General features: G+C 56.9%; 1 protein-coding gene across 1 annotated transcript in view; it reads left to right on the top strand.

Moving 5' to 3' along the window:
* CDH22 (cadherin 22, type 2) overlaps positions 1 to 15,526 on the top strand; it is a 52,158-nt gene that overhangs the window by 17,396 nt on the left and 19,236 nt on the right. Inside the window, exons 3-6 of the mRNA XM_004687040.2 lie at positions 791 to 958; positions 4,961 to 5,154; positions 6,848 to 7,101; positions 15,431 to 15,526. Of these exons, the coding sequence (XP_004687097.1) occupies positions 791 to 958; positions 4,961 to 5,154; positions 6,848 to 7,101; positions 15,431 to 15,526 (712 nt within the window). The remainder of the gene's footprint in view (positions 1 to 790; positions 959 to 4,960; positions 5,155 to 6,847; positions 7,102 to 15,430) is intronic.

The following is a 15,526-nucleotide window of genomic DNA, read 5'->3' as shown; positions in this document are numbered from 1 at the left end:
TCCTGCTACCCTCCCCCCGCTTCCATTAACAGCTAGAAAGACTGTCTGGTCAGCAATTAGCTGATGCCTGGACAGAGAATCTCAGGCCAGACTGGGAGCTTAAGGGGGACCTCGTCAGAGAGGGGGATGCGAGGATCAGTGTGTGGTCGCGGTTCTGAGTGTGCGTGTGTTTGAGCCCCCACAGGAGTCTGCGTACACGAGCAGGCGTACAAGAGCAGGTGGCGAGTGTGTGTGGACAGGTGAGTGTGATGCCAGAGGAAGGGCGTACAGGCTGAGTGGCCAGTATCCACCATATGGGCTGACCACTCACCTACTGCCAGCCCGCACCCCACAGCGGGCTGCTGCTGCGTCAGAGACGAGCCCCTGGGCACTGGGCTCACCCTCTCATGGAGAGACAGAGGCCCGGAGCGTGCCCGGGTCACCCAGGGGTCTCACAGTAGCCAAATCCAGTCCCCGGGCCTCTGTTCGGTCACTAGTGCACTCGGTTGCTCGAGCCTCGCAAGTGTGAATCGGCTCCCGCTGTGTGTGCATCCGTGATGTGCCCAGTGTGTGTGCACAAGAGTGTGCTGAAGGTGGGTGAGGCAGTGTGCCGGTAAAGGTGTGCGAGCGTGTACTCTGTGTGTGTGTGAGTTGTGGGGGCACATCTATATGGCTGAGTGTGGGGTGCTGCTGAACCCTTGGGCCCACAGTGTGGGCCTAGTCAGCTGCTCCCCTTCTGACCTCTGCTGGGGAGGGGTCTCCGTATCAGCCGGCAGCGGGCATCCCTGGCCTCACCCTCCCTCCCCCACAGGCGTGATCCGGACTGCTGTGCCCGACCTTGACCGCGAGAGCCAGGAGCGCTACGAGGTGGTGATCCAGGCCACAGACATGGCGGGTCAGCTGGGCGGCCTCTCGGGCTCCACCACCGTCACCATCGTGGTCACCGATGTCAACGACAACCCGCCCCGCTTCCCGCAGAGTGAGTGAGGCTCCGCATTGCCCGAGGGAGGGGCCGCACCTGTGTGTCTGTCGCTAGCCGCTGCCCTCCAGCACAGCACCCCTCCCACTGGGCTTCCGTGTGCGGGGAGGGGCGGCCAGGGCTGTGTGTGTGCTGTTCACCCTCCCAAGCCGCTAGGGACCCCAGGCTTCCGGGTCAGCGTTCCACAAACAAAGGGGCTCCCACCTGTCTTGTCTGTCTGTCCATGCAAGCTGCTCACCTCCTGCCAGTGCCCCGTCATGCTTGTCACATGACTGCGTGTGCGTACCACCAGGGCCCCAGAAGCACCCACATGCCCTGAGGAAGCCCCACCATGGTGTGACTTTGCGCACACCCGATAGTACGGTTGCCTTCGCACCCTCAGCTTGCCCCCTGTGCTCTCCGAGCGCGCTGTCCCCCCCCCCAGGCCCCTCACGGTCCCTGCATACACCCTCACCTGCCTATTGCAGGTGATCCGCCCGGCCCATGCTTGCAAAGGGGAGGGAGGGAGAGGCAAGGCCACAGGCCAGCAGGGAGGGCACCGTAATTGTGCATTCAAAGGCTGAGGTCGGCTTGACAGGTCTGTCTCTCTTCCTCTGAGCCTGGAGGGCAGGAATCGGTGCCACTGAATTCACTCGCTCCCCACTCTGCCTCTCCTGACTCTGCAGGGGGTAGGGGCGCTTTAGTCCATGCCCCCCACCTGCCCGCCAGCCCCCAGCCTCTCTGTTCCAGCCTCAGACCTGGAGCGGCACCAGGGAAGCGGAGGAGGCTGGCAGAGACGAAATGCCGCAGGGAGCTGGGCTGATTCCTATCGGGCGAGTCATTACTCGAGGTCTGGTGCTCTCACATTAGGCCCCGCCACAGGGGACTGACCCCCAGGAGATAAGGGATCCAATCCCTGAGCTGAGGGCTCAGCATCGGCCCAGCCGCACAGGGGGTGGGCAGAGCCCAGCAGGTCCACGTCACCATGGAGCCTGGCACAGACGGCAGCAGCCACGCACTCTGCCAGCCCAACCCCACCCACTGATGGCAAAGCTTCAAAGCAGCAGGTGGAGGGTGGGGGCCACCCGTCTTCTGCCCATTGGTGCCAGGCCCTCTGCCCTCTCTGAGCTTCAAGGGCTGGGGCAGAGCAGAGAAGAAAGGGCCAGGATCCCCAGGAAGGGGCCTGTTGGGGGGGGGTATCTTGCTTATCATTCATTCTCTATTCCTTTATTTATCTTTAATATTTCTTTATTGTGACATATAGCACCCAAACAGAAGGGTATAAATATAAATGTCCAGTTCAACAAGTAGTATAAAGCAGACATCCACCCAGGGCCCCAGAAGCACCCGCATGCCCTCCCCAAGTGTTACTTCTCCCCTCAGTGCCCCCCTCTAGAGGTGACCACCATCCACATGCTTTTGTGATCATCACGTCATTGTCTTTCTTTAGAATCGGTTCACCTACGGATGTGTCACCTAACATTGCAGTTTAATTTCACCTTCTTTTAGTAGGATCAGAGAATTCAGGTTATTTGTGTCTTGGGTTTTATTTTTCTCAAAATTATGTTTATGAAATTATATGTTGTGCCTTACAGTTATAATTTATTCATTTTCACTGCTATATAATACTCTGTGGTTTATCCTCTGTTGGTGGGCATTTGGGGATATTTGGAAGATCATGGCACATCTCATCTCCTGTGCCCCTCTGCACATACTTCTTGAGTGTATATATACAGAGGTATATATACAGAGAGTGTGTGTATATATACATATATATGTGGAGGTATATACATATACAGAGTATGTATATGTGTGTATACATGTATGTGTGTATGTATGTATACAGAGTATGTGTATGTGTCTGTGTGTGTATATACCTCTGTATATATATATATATATACCTCTGTATATATATCTATATACACACACACACATATGTATACACAGTGTATATATATACACAGATATATACACAGAGTGTATATATAGAGATATTATACAGAGATATAGAATACAGAGTAGAATATGCAGTAAGGCCTCACTTATCACATCCATAGGTTCTTGGAAACCATATCTTTAAGCAAAAACAGGTCCTCAAATAACATATTTGGTGACAACTGAGATGCTTTTTGTTTCTCATTTTAACAAAATGACATTGAATGAAATGATTTTTTTTGAGGGCCTGCTGTATTCACCTTCAACATAGTACTAACTCAGGCTAAGCTGGTTTTCCAATGAAGAAAGGTGTGTGGGTACCATATCCTTGCCAACACTTGGTATTGTCAGACTCCTTCATTTGTGTAAACTTGGTGAATGTAACATTCTGCTCTTCATTCATATGCTCACTGATCACTCCCACATTTCATTTCAGTGACAGTTTGATGTTCTGCCAGGCACTGAGCATGCTGATGAAAAAGATATGAATATTATCCAGGAGGCAGGGGAAGAGGAAGGAAGGAGGGATGGTGAGGGTGCAGAGAATAACTAGAAAACAATAGGGAAACGCAGTAATCTTTACAGTGGGCTAAGCTTAGGGGCCCTGGGTACACAGGAGCAGAGCCTGAGGCCTGGACACTTCCCTGGAGGAGATAATGTTATCGAGAGCAAAGCAAGAATGGGAATTGAGGACACAAAGGCAGAGTGCAGAATAAAGAGAAGGACTAGGGACTGCAGAATGCCTGAAAGTGAGACAGAGAAATCACAGAACTTCACGGAGGCTGAAGCTAGAGGCAGAGACGGGTCTGGGGATTAGGCCTCAGGAGTCACCGGGGCCAGGCAGCAAGCGTCTTATACAACTTGTATAACTCCATCCCGAGGGCAGGGGGACGCTATGGAAGATGTTAAAGCCGGGGAGCCTGTAATTTTGAATCCGCCCCTGGCTGCTGTGTGGGAAGGAATCAGGCAGTCACTTCACACACGCGTTTCCAGACCTTGGGTACCCCCAAGACACACAATCTCATCTCCATAGCCCCTGCTGGCCTATTCTTTAGCAAGTCACCTTGACCTTGGCTCTGGGACAACAGGACACTGTTTTTGTCCCATCTGATCTCATCCTTCTGGTTTCCCGATGCTTCTCCCTCCAGCCACTGTGGCCATCTTGCCGTTCTCCAAACATGCCAAGCTTTCCACTCACCTCCGGGCCTTTGCACCTGCTCCTCCCTCTGTCCGGCGAGCTCTTTCCAAATAGCTGCTTGGCTCACTCCCTCACCTTCCTCAGACATTTGCAAAAATGTCTCCTTCTCAGCTGGCCCTCTCCGGTCACCCTGTGTAAGGTCCCCCACGCACTCCTCTTCCCATTACCGGCATGATTTTTCCACCAAATTACCCAGCACCGTTTGACACTCTGCCTGTTTGAAAATGTGACTGCGTAGTGTCTTTCTCTTTCCATTAAGAGGAAAGCATTGTGTGAGCTGCAATTTGGGTCTGTTCTGCTTGTTATTATAACCCCAGCACCTAGAACAGCATCTGGGACATTACAGGGGCTCGATAAATACGTGGACATGAAGGAATCAATGTGATTAACATCCACAGCAACAGAAAAGCCAGCACGCAGCCCCACCATTTTAATGCAATTGTTCTATTTATTGATTTGGTCCATTTACCATGGGCTAGGTAGGCAGTGTCCCCAGCGCTCTGCAACTGTCCACCTAGTGGGGATGCGTGCCACACTGCACGCAGGCACTGTCACTGTGCCCATGCTACAGCGGAGGACACCGAGGCTCAGGGCTCCGCAGCCGGGATGGGCTCCAGGACCTCAGCCTTGATCGCTGTGTTCCTTTGCTCCTCTCCTGGACAGGTGGAGCAGCTGAGGCTCCCAGAACTGCCGGCACTTTTAAAATCCATCAACAAACGAACTCAGGGTCACAATTTGGACCCTCCTCTTTGTACGGCCTCTCGAATTTTCAGAGAATGCGCCTCTCCTGGCTCCCTTCCTGGTCATGCTGGGAGCTCCCTGGAGTCCACCTGGGCGCCCCTCCTGCTTCCTCTAGGGCTGGTAGAAGCTCACAGCCCTATCCCCTACAGAGATGTACCAGTTCAGCATTCAGGAGTCGGCCCCTATCGGCACCGCCGTCGGAAGAGTGAAGGCCGAAGACTCAGACGTGGGTGAGAACACGGACATGACTTACCACCTCAAGGAGGAGAGCGGCAGTGGCGGCCATGTGTTCAAGGTGACCACAGACAGTGACACGCAAGAGGCCATCATCGTAGTGCAGAAGGTGCGGCTGCCCCTGGAGGGGTGGGAAGAGCAGACTGAGGGAGAAGGGGAGGTAGTGGGGCCAGGGGGGCCTCAGAGCAGCCAAGTACCCTTCACTTCCACTCTACTCCAGGGACTAGGGTGCTCCTGAGGCCCCGAAGCAACGGGGGAAAGCTGATCATATCATTCCCATTTTGCAGATGAGAAAACTGTGGCACAGAGAGGTTAAGTGACGTGTCCAAGGTCACACAGCTAGCTGTCAAAGTCAGGATACACCAGATTTGAATCTGTGCAAACACAATGTGTTTCAGTTCATAGTAGGCCCTTTGTACTCATCATTTCCTTTTTTTTTTTAAGTTTTTTTTAAAGATTTATGTATTTATGCATACTGAACTGTATGTACTTGTACTGGGGTACAAGCCAGTACCAGAGGTGCAGGGGCGGTGAGAGGATTCACCAGAGATAGAGTGGGGAGCAGAATGGGCAGATCAACAAAGTAAATTGCTGAGGGGAGCAGCAAGCAAGACAGGAGAGGTCTGCCGTGCCATGTGGGTCACCTCCCGGGTGGGGATCGAACTCACGCTGAAGCGGCTGCGGCCAGCTTACAGTGCTGCGTCCTAACCCGTTGCGCCACTAGAGAATCCACCCTTTTAAGCACTGGTTGGTTTTTAGTCTCCTGAGCCATCTGTCCTCACCACCCCATGAGTCCTTTCCCCAGAGGGGATTAGAACTCAGAGACGCCCGGCAGAGAGGCCCAGCGTGGCAGAGGCAGGGTCAGCCCCAAGCTGGGCCCCAACAAGAGAGAGGAGGAGGTGGCCAGCGCTGTTGCTGGAGAAGGTGGGGTGATGGGGAGGGTCCGACACACAGGACTGGTCTCTAGGAAGGTTACACTTGCACCTCAGCTAGCGCCTGCCCCTGCCACCGGACTGGGGTGCCCACTTCTCTTTGTGCCAAGCGTTGTCTGGAGAAGGCCCGGCCAGCACACAGCCATGAAGCTCACTCATCAGAGGGCTGTCCGTGAGCACTCCCTGCGAGAAGCAAAGCTCAAAATGGATTTAGTCAGATCTCTTAGGGGTGCTCTACGACTGCCTGGCTTCCTGGGCTCAGCTCACGTCAGCTGCCAGCGCCTTTGTACCAGAAAATGTCTCATTTAACCTTCCAGCTGAGCCCAGAAAGTCTAAACAGATTGCCCACAGACACACAGCCAGTCTGCTGCAGAGCCAGGGCCTGTTCCTGGGGGAGCGGCCAGGATTCGGGAGCTCTGCAGCCTGGCTGCTGCTAGAGACCAACAGTCAGGTGGGCCTGGGCTAGGTGTAGACCTTCTGGGCCTCACTTTCCTCTTGTGTAAAATGATGTCGTCAAGCCTCAGAGGGCTGTCGGAAATTAGATGAATTGACACATAAAGACCGGCACCGGGTAAGTGCCTTGCAAATTAATATGTTCCTGGGATGTGCCCGAACACAGCCCTAGGAGTGGGAAGTGGGGGTGTCAGTAGCACCCGCTGGCTGGCTGTGTGTCCCTAGCCAGGCCCTCAGGGCCAGGGCTCCCTTTCTGTAGCTGTGACCAGAGACGCTGGCCAGGGTCTGTGTGCTGCCCTGGAGCACCAGGGTCAAACTGACCTTGAGCCACGCTGCCCCTCTGGGCCCACCCCCCTGCCTTGGAATTTGACCCCAGCCCACTAACCAACCCTGGGCTCCTTCCCTCCTTCCCTCCAGCGCCTGGACTTCGAGTCCCAGCCGGTGCACACCGTGATTTTGGAGGCGCTCAACAAGTTCGTGGACCCCCGCTTCGCTGACCTGGGCACATTCCGCGACCAGGCGATCGTGCGCGTGGCCGTGACCGACGTGGATGAGCCCCCCGAGTTCCGGCCGCCCTCCGGCCTCCTGGAGGTGCAGGAAGACGCGCAGGTGGGCTCCCTGGTCGGCGTGGTGACGGCGCGGGACCCCGACGCCGCCAACCGGCCCGTCCGGTGAGACCCCCGCCCGGGGCCGACGCCTGCTGCCTGCTCTCCCGCCGTCGCCCCGCGGACAGACTGCGGGCAGAGGGGGAGGGTGGGACGGGAGGGAAGGAGAAGACGGTGCGGGGGAGGGGCGAGAGGTGGACGCAGGGGCGAGAGACCGAGGAAGCGGGAGGGGAACCCCCTCACCGGGAGACGAGGGGCAGGCCCAAGCAGACAGGTAGAATGAGCCACGCAGGCAGGAGGCCCCCAGGCCCTCTGGGCCGGTCCATCCATTCGCGGAGGACCCACCGTTCCCTTCAGCCACCTCCCCGCTTGGGATCTCCTAGACAGAAAAGGACAACTCGGCCTTGCTGTTGCTCAGGTGTGAAAGTGCTGGAACAGACTTGCCTCCTGGCTTCCACCCCCCCTCCACTCCATCTGCAAATCCCGCATCTCTTAAAAGCTGGGGAATCTGCGTCTTGCATCACCCCTGCAGCTACTGGGGTCCAGACCACTGTTTCTCTTGCCTTGAGTATTGCCCTTGTCTGCTTGTGTCTGCCTACTTCTGTCCTCCCCTGATTAATCTGGGGTTGGGAAAGAGCCAGGTAGCGCCTGCCCAAATGGATGGTAAAGCTGTGCTCCAGGCCTCTAGGTCTCCCCGCCCACCCACCCCCCAAGGTGCCCGGCTGGCCCAGACTCAAACCAAGACCCTCCCAGCAACTCACACCTCCTGCAGTTCAGCCCCTCACACTCCCTCTCAGAATCACCTCACTCTGCCCTGCTTTGGGCCCACCAATATGCCTTTGCACCTGCTGATCCTTCTGCCTAGAATGTTCTCGCCGTAACATGCCGTGGTTTGTCCTCCCTCTCCCTCCAGATCTTCGATCAGGAGTCACCATCTCAGCAAGTCCCCCTTGACCACTCTTTAAACTGTCGCCCCAGCCCACCCCAACATCCTTTCCCCTCTTTACTTTGGCCTCATCAATCTTCACCACGTCTAACATGCTATCTGTTTTTCTGATTATTTTTTCTCACACTAAAATATAAACCCCAGAGCTGAATAGACACTCATTGAATGTGTGGTGGATGAAAGAAGCGTTCTAAGAAAAAGTCTTAGGAAAGAGGCAGAGAAAGAATCTCAGAGATGTGGGAAGAGACCAAAAAATAAAAAAAGCGAGGAAGAGATGGAGAGAATGGAGAGGCGCGGGAAGAGGAGTGATTTAAATAGCCCTACAATGTAGAATGTAGAAACAGAGGGAGGAGACTTGGAGAGAAAGTCAGAAAAGGAAAGAAAGAGAAGCAAACCCAGCGGGCAGGGAGGAGGGGCGGGAGGGGCTCGCTGTCAGTGTCCCTGGAGGGTTGGGGGGCTGCACAGGCTGGGGAGTCCCTGACTGGTCAGGCTGGAAGGTCAGTTAGAAGAGAAGGGAAGGACAGGTGGAGCAGAAACAGAGCCAGAGGAGGTCGGGCTGGGAGCAGTGACCACTGGTGGGCGGTGGGCGGTGGGCAGCGGATGGAGGAGGCGGAGGTCGCTGCCTCCTTCCAAACATCACTCCTGTCCCTAGTCCCGGGGCCTTCGCCCCTGTGCGCCCAGCGCGCTGCTGACCACTTCCAGATGGGCAGCACGCTCATGGCTGTGTGCGGGAACAGTTGTCCAAGTTGAGCAGTGTACATCCTGCGCTGGCCGTGCTGGGTGAGGACACAGAGGTGTCACCTTGCTTAAATGCCCCTGGGTACCAGATGGCAGGTAACCTGGGGGGGTGGGGGGCGTGTCTGGAAAGACTTCCTAGGGGAGACAAGAATGGCATGGAGCTGGGTGCCTGGGTCTGGGCAGGTATTAATACGAAGGGAAGAGCAGTGTGGCTGGGAGCCGCTTGTGCAGGCCTTGACAGCAGCGGTGGCCTGTACTGGAGAAGAGCAGATTGCAGTGGCCACGGGGACTGAGGGAGACCAGAGCCAAACGAAGGCTGCCGGGCCTCGAGGGCAGGCTGGGGAGCTCAGAGTCTGGGCTGCCTCGGCCCTTGCTGCCAGGCCACCCAGCCCTGCCTCGAACTCCCCACCACCTTCCACCCCAGGCCACCCAGCCCTGCCTCGAACTCCCCACCACCTTCCACCCCGCTGCTGCGGAAACAGCCTTTCAGCAGCCCCTCAGCCTGGGGCTTAGGCCTGGGCCCCTCCCAAGAGGCTGTTAGCCCCTGTTTGCAGGAAATTGTGGCCCAGGGAAGGAAGGCAGCTCTGTGTCTCCCCCCACCCCCCTCAGGGGATTGGGAGAAGGAGTGGGAGCCCAGTCCTGACCTCCCAGGTCGTTCTGTCTGCTGCTCCCCTCCTCTCCAATCACGCTCCACACCCCCTCTCAGTCTCTCCCTCTTCCCTCCTTGGGCTCATCCCTCCTGCTTTTATCTGCACTGAAAGGGCCAACTTTGAAACCTGCGTCTCACCTTCTTTCATCTCCTTTGCTGGCCCCTTCCCTGGGGCTCCTCAGATGTGGAGGCTGTGAGCGCTTGAGACAGGTCCAATTTAGCACCACAAACATTTACCCAACTCCTCCTCCTGCCCGGCCCTGAGCCAGGGCTGGGGACACCGGAGATCACTCAGCCAAGGGCAGAGCTGGGCACAGCATCAGTCTATAGGGGGCAAAGATGGAAATGGGAGGCCAGCGAGGGACTGTAGGATACAGAAGAGGGGTCCTCACTGGCACCTGAGCTGCCCACCTGAGTTCCAGGGGTCACGTCCTGCCCTGGCTGAACAGCTGTGCATTGAGCGATGCCCAGCACTGTCCCAGGCGTGGGGACAGAGGTCAGAGTAGGCCCTGCCAGGGCTTTGCCTTCAGGGAGGACACAGTCAACAAGTGGTTAGACATGTGTTAGCCCCAATCGCAAATGGTTAAATGAGATCGTTGCTGATAAGAGCTGGGAAGAAAATAAAGCCAGTAATGAGTAATGGGATAAGAATTGAGGGGCTGCTGAGGATTGAGTGGTCAAGGAGTTGACAAATGAGCTGAGATCAGATGATAAGAGAGAGCCAGCCCAGTGCAGAGGTAGGGAGGGAATTTCAGAGAGCAGCAGAGAGGAAGCGAGGGGGGAATGTTGGGGGGTGCAGCATGAGAGGTACCGAACTGGAGTCCCTGTCCGGGAGAGAGTAGAGGGGGCTTGCTGTTGTGGCATTTCCCCCTCCCCAACACCCCCCCCCCAAGTGTTCAATGAAGAAACTGAGGGTCAGAGAGAAGTGACTTTCTCAACATCACTCAGCTTGAAAGGGCCAGGAATGGGGTGCAGCCCATGACTGTTCTGGAGTCCGGCTCCCCGAGTTCATCACTGCTTCCTTCCCTCTTTGTCATTAGTGCTATTCTATTCTAGATCTTGGGCCATACCCTCCCCTATCTGGGAAGCAAGAGATGAGTCCCCTCTGGGCCTAGGGAAGGCTGGCCCCTCCTGAGAGGTAATCTAATGAGAGAGCTAAGTCCGTGGGCCTGGGTTGAGTCAGGGGCTTCAGGACTAAGGAGCTCTGAGGAGGAACATCAGGAAGGGAGCAAGCACCAGCCCGCCCCCCCACCCCTGGCTGCTCCAAGAAAGTCAAAGATGAGTTTGGGGCGGGTTGAGGGTGCCCCAGAGCTGGGGGCAAGGGAGCTCACACCAGCTAACAGACTCAGCCCTGGAGCCTGGAGGTTAAGTTCAGGACCTGAGAGAACAGCCAGATGAGCTCGTGTCAGAGGGGCTGGGAAGATCAGGCTAGAGGGATGTTTGGGGAGGAGCTAGAAGGGGTAAGACTTCCTCCTCTGGCAGCAGGGAGCCATGGAAGGCTTTAGAGGGAGGAGGGTGAGTGCTCAGACGGGCCCATCTCTGGGTTATACCGTCTTGCAGTCGACTGGCCATGTACCAGCTGAGCCAGAGCCAATGTCCTGCCAGCCCCAGTCTGTCATGACTCCTGTGGACATCACGACGCTGGGCCAGAGAGGGGCACTTCATTTCCTCCCAACACAAGGGGCTGCAGCAGAGAGCACCAGGGCTGGGGAGTCCGAGAAGAGCTGGGCTTGGATGCCAGCTCAGTAGCAGAATTGTGAGAAAATCACTCTATCGCCTCCAAGCCTCAGGTTTCCCAAAGCAGGCACCGTGCGAGGACCTGTCTCATTTATTTATTCAAAAAACCAGGCACGGAATGTCTAGTGTGTACTGGACCCCATGCTCCGTGCTCCCAGGATCAGGGGGAGGATGAAGCGCCTGCCACACAATAGGCCTGCAGAAAATGGACATCACCACTTTTCTGTGCCTGCAAGACTAACTACATACAGTTTCCTGTCAGAGGGGCTGGGAAGATCAGGCTCCCCCGCACCCTGCAAGACTAACTACATACAGTTTCCCAGGTACCGAGTGTGGACTTTAACCGGGTGCCCGAAAGGGAGAAAGGTTTGCAGGCAGGGTGGAGTGAGCAGAGGAATTCCTCTGTGGGGGCAGCCCACTCGGACCCCGGTCGGGGGCTGCACGGCTCAGCCAGCTGCAGTGCACGTCCCCGAGCCTCGAGCCTCGCACTCCACCTCAGGAGGCCTGGGGCATGCACGCGCCTGCAGCCCCAGGGCTCTTGAGCCTCTGAGGGCTCTATAGCACAGAAGTACGGGGAGAAACCACGCAGTGCCCACCCCGCTTCCCCCACCTCACCTTGGCAACAACAGTGTTTTGTGTAGCTGGCAGCAGGGGGGGAGCCAGCAGGCGTGCCAGGCTGCCCTTCGGAGGGAGCTGGGACTTGGGACTCTGGACACACGTGGGCTAGAGACCTGGCTCTACCGAACCCTGCTGGCCCAGGGCAAGACACCCGGCTTCGCTGAGGCTCAGTTTCCTCATTGGTGAAGTGGCGGTGATGACGTTACCCAAGGGGGTTTCAGAAGCACTTGCTTGTGAAACTCTTACCAGGGTCTGGCAGAGTCTTGCGTGGCAAATAAAAATAAGAGCTAATCTGCATATCACGTGGCAGGTGCGTGGTGACCTCCTAAGCGTTGGACCAGTGAGTACTCACTGTCGAGCCTCAGCCATCCTGTAGGTAGGTGTTGCTGTTATTATTATTTCTATTTTTAAGAGGAGGACAACGAAGAGCAGAGACTCGGTGACTTGTGCACGGTCACACAGCTAGGCCAAGTGTAGGCAAATGGGCCCCAGACCCACACTCGTGACCGCCAGCCCCGGCCCTCTGCGCCCCCCGCTCCCCTCCACACACACACACACACACACACACACACACACACCAGCGGAAACATGCCCACTGCTCTCACTGTGCCCTCCCCCTGCTCTGGTTCCCCTTCTGCCCTGCAGGTTCGGGCTGGCCCAATGAGACATAGCAGGGGGAGATCCGAGTAGAACCTTCTCGACCCACAGCTGCCTCGTGTCCTTCTCAGGCAGAGCTCTGCCGTCCACACCTGTCTCGTGCGTGGTGCGTCCCACCCCCAGGCACACAGACCACACACTGTGTTGGGGAGCCCCCTCGGTCACCCTTGCCAGACATTTCTGAATAATAATGAGCATAACAATAGTTCTCAGTCATGGAATCATTTTCCTAGAACTCAGTCAGGCACCTTATCCTCCAGCTAGACATTTAATCCTCCCAACAACTTGCAAAGTAGATGATTTTCTCCACTGTGCTGAAAATTAAGGCTCAAAAATGAAAGTGACTTGTCTGCGGTGAACATGGACTTGAATCCAGACCCAGGGCTTTGCCTCCAGCAACAACACAGTCTCTCTCTCTCACACACACACACACTCAAGCCAGACTTTCCACCCACCACACAGACACACAACTCGTGTCCCTACACGTGAGGCACGCGAGCCTCTCCCCAGCCCCCATGTTTACCAGGACAAGCTCCTTGCCCTCCCCCCAGCCTCTCCCCCACCCACTCGCTGGCTCCCTGATCTGGAACAAAACCACCTGGGACCAGCCAGCTACACTGACCTGCAGCCCTAAGTCTTTAGCTGGCTAATGGCGGGTCCCCGCAGCCCCCCACCCCTCGGCCTTGGGAACAGCTGCCTCCACTTAGATGCCAGCCCTCTTGCCTTTCCCCCTGGAGGGAACAAAAGAGACAGTCTGGGGGGAGGAAGGAGAAGCAAGGCGAGAGATCGAGAGATCGGAAGAGAGAGGGCAGGAGAAGAAAGAAGGGGTTCTGCACTTCGTACAAGCTTCATACAAGGAGTCCCAGGCTGCGTCAGCGCTCTGTCACCCCCCTGTAAAGTCAGGAGGAGGTCTCCTTGGCTCCTTCCAACTAGCCCACTCCTTTAGGTCCCCTCAGGGCCATGCTGGAGATAAGGGGGGCTGGTCTCCTGCCGTGCAGCTTTGGGTGATTCAACAGCTAGAAAATCTGCGGGTATCGAGTCTCCAATCTAGATACAAATTCCAGTTCCGTGACCTTCCCTGCGCAACCCTTTGTGCAAACAGGAAACAGGCCTCCCTTTGAGCAGACAGCCCCTGGTCTGGGGTGCGTGGCTTGGCAAACAGAACACCAGCTGGACTTCACGCCCACCCCGGCGCCGTTCAGCCTCGTCATTTCGGCCTTATGCGGCCGGTGCAGCCACCCTTGGCGGGCCTCTGCCTAGGCCCCCTGAACCTCAGTGTCTTCGTCTGTGAAACGGGGGTCACATCTGCTCCAGGATGTCAGGCAGGGACCTGTCGTTCTCCTTATGCCCAGGCGTGGCACAGAGGTGCTCAGTGTCCCGGTGTATAGGCGTGAGGGGCGAGCCGGAGGAAAGTCACTCTGCAAACTGCTCAGTGCCGTGCTAGGGAGAGGAATGATCACCTTTCACCTAGGTCAGGAGCACCAGGAGGACCAGGCTGGTCAGGGACCAAAAGGATGTGGGCTTAGCAGCTTGAAGGCAGGAAGGAGCATTAAACTGGGGACTTGGGGGGTTGGCTAAAATGCCCAGTACACTCGTGTGCACGCCTTTGGCAGTGTGCCACACACCTTCATCTCCACCACGTCAGTAAACGTGATAACAAGGGCTGTCACCTGCCCAGCCGCCACCTCCAAAACCGAGCCTCTCCCTGCTGCTCAAAAGTCCTCTTGCCCCTCCAGCCCTGCACACCACCTCCACTGGCCCACACCAGCATCAGAACCGAATCAACCACCTCCTTTGCCAGGCAGGCAGACAAAGGCCACGGGGACTTGTCCAAGGCCGCTAGGTAGATGCGCCGTGTAGCAGGATTCCAGGCCGGCTCTGACAGCTCTCAGGCTCTCCATCCCCTCCGTGTCATTATCCCCCTTCGGCGGGTGAGGAAACTGAGCCCAGGGAGGTTTGCCAATGCGACTGAGGCCCCCCGAAGGGTCCTCTCAGCATCCTGGGCCCCAACAGGGCATGTTTCGGGCGCCCTGCCTCCCTGGGTGGAGGGGGGGGCTTTCCTCCTGCCTGGAGGGGTCTGCTGGCTGGAGCCCTGCTCCACCGAGCAAGCAAGCCAGCGAGCGCCTTTGTCTTGTGGTACAATGCGCCCTTGCTTGGTGTTCAAGGCCTCCGTGGCCCCAGCCTGGCTGCACCCCCCAACCCCCACCCACGTTATCAGCACCGGGAAGCTGCGGCCGGAGCTGGCGGGGCCTCTCTGGGCCGCAGCCGCCGGAGACATGTGTTGGACACGGGCCTTTCAGGCCTGAAACCGCTGCACAAAGGCCTGGGAAGAAGGCGGAACAAAGGGCTTTTTCACGAGGCAACTGAAAAGCCGCAGATTAGCTCGCTCGTGCTGCGCAGACAGGGAGGGGCCGCTGCCCTCCCCCCAGATCTCTTCGGCAAGACATTTGCCCAGCTGGGCCTCGGCCGGCCTGCCCAGCCGCCAGCCTCCAAAACCGAGCCTCTCCCTGCTGCTCAAAAGCCCTCTTGCCCCTCCAGAATATGCTAAACTCCAAATCCTGGGCCCCGCGCTCCGAGCCCAGGCCCCTAACTCCACACCTACAGGTCCAGCCATTGTGCAGCGTTTGGCCTCTCTGAGTGCTCTCACCCTCGCGATTCCCGCTGCCCGGCCTTGACACCTTCTGCTCCATGCAGGCAAAATGTACCTTCTTTTCTCAAGCCCAGTTCTAGGGTCGCCCGTTATAGAAAGGTAAGAATTAAATAGCCAGAGAATGCTAGCTCTGTTCCAAGCACTTCGCCTACTTCCAACCCTTGCAAATTATCAGTCTCCTCCCCAGGCTCCCAGCAGAGAAAACCGAGGCTCAGAGACCCGGAGTTGCCTGGGCCACACGGCAGGGCACAGTGCTAGCTAGATCCCTTTCACTCCTGTGGAAAGTTTCTCGGCCCTGGGTCTCGCTGGCAGGTGGTACCTGTTAGGGTGGGGGGGGGTCAGGACAAAGGCTCACCGGGCGCCTGGGCACCTTCAATCAGCCCCGCCCTACCTCCCGCAGTTACGCCATCGACCGCGACTCTGATCTGGACCAGATCTTTGACATCGATGCAGACACAGGCGCCATCGTGACGGGCAAGGGGCTGGACCGCGAGAC

Source organism: Condylura cristata, unplaced genomic scaffold (assembly GCF_000260355.1).
Source record: "Condylura cristata isolate star-nosed mole 26May11 unplaced genomic scaffold, ConCri1.0 scaffold00022, whole genome shotgun sequence".
NCBI classification, from domain to species: domain Eukaryota; kingdom Metazoa; phylum Chordata; class Mammalia; order Eulipotyphla; family Talpidae; genus Condylura; species Condylura cristata.
Note: the sequence above shows the minus strand (reverse complement) of the source record. Positions and strands in the feature narration are given on the sequence as shown.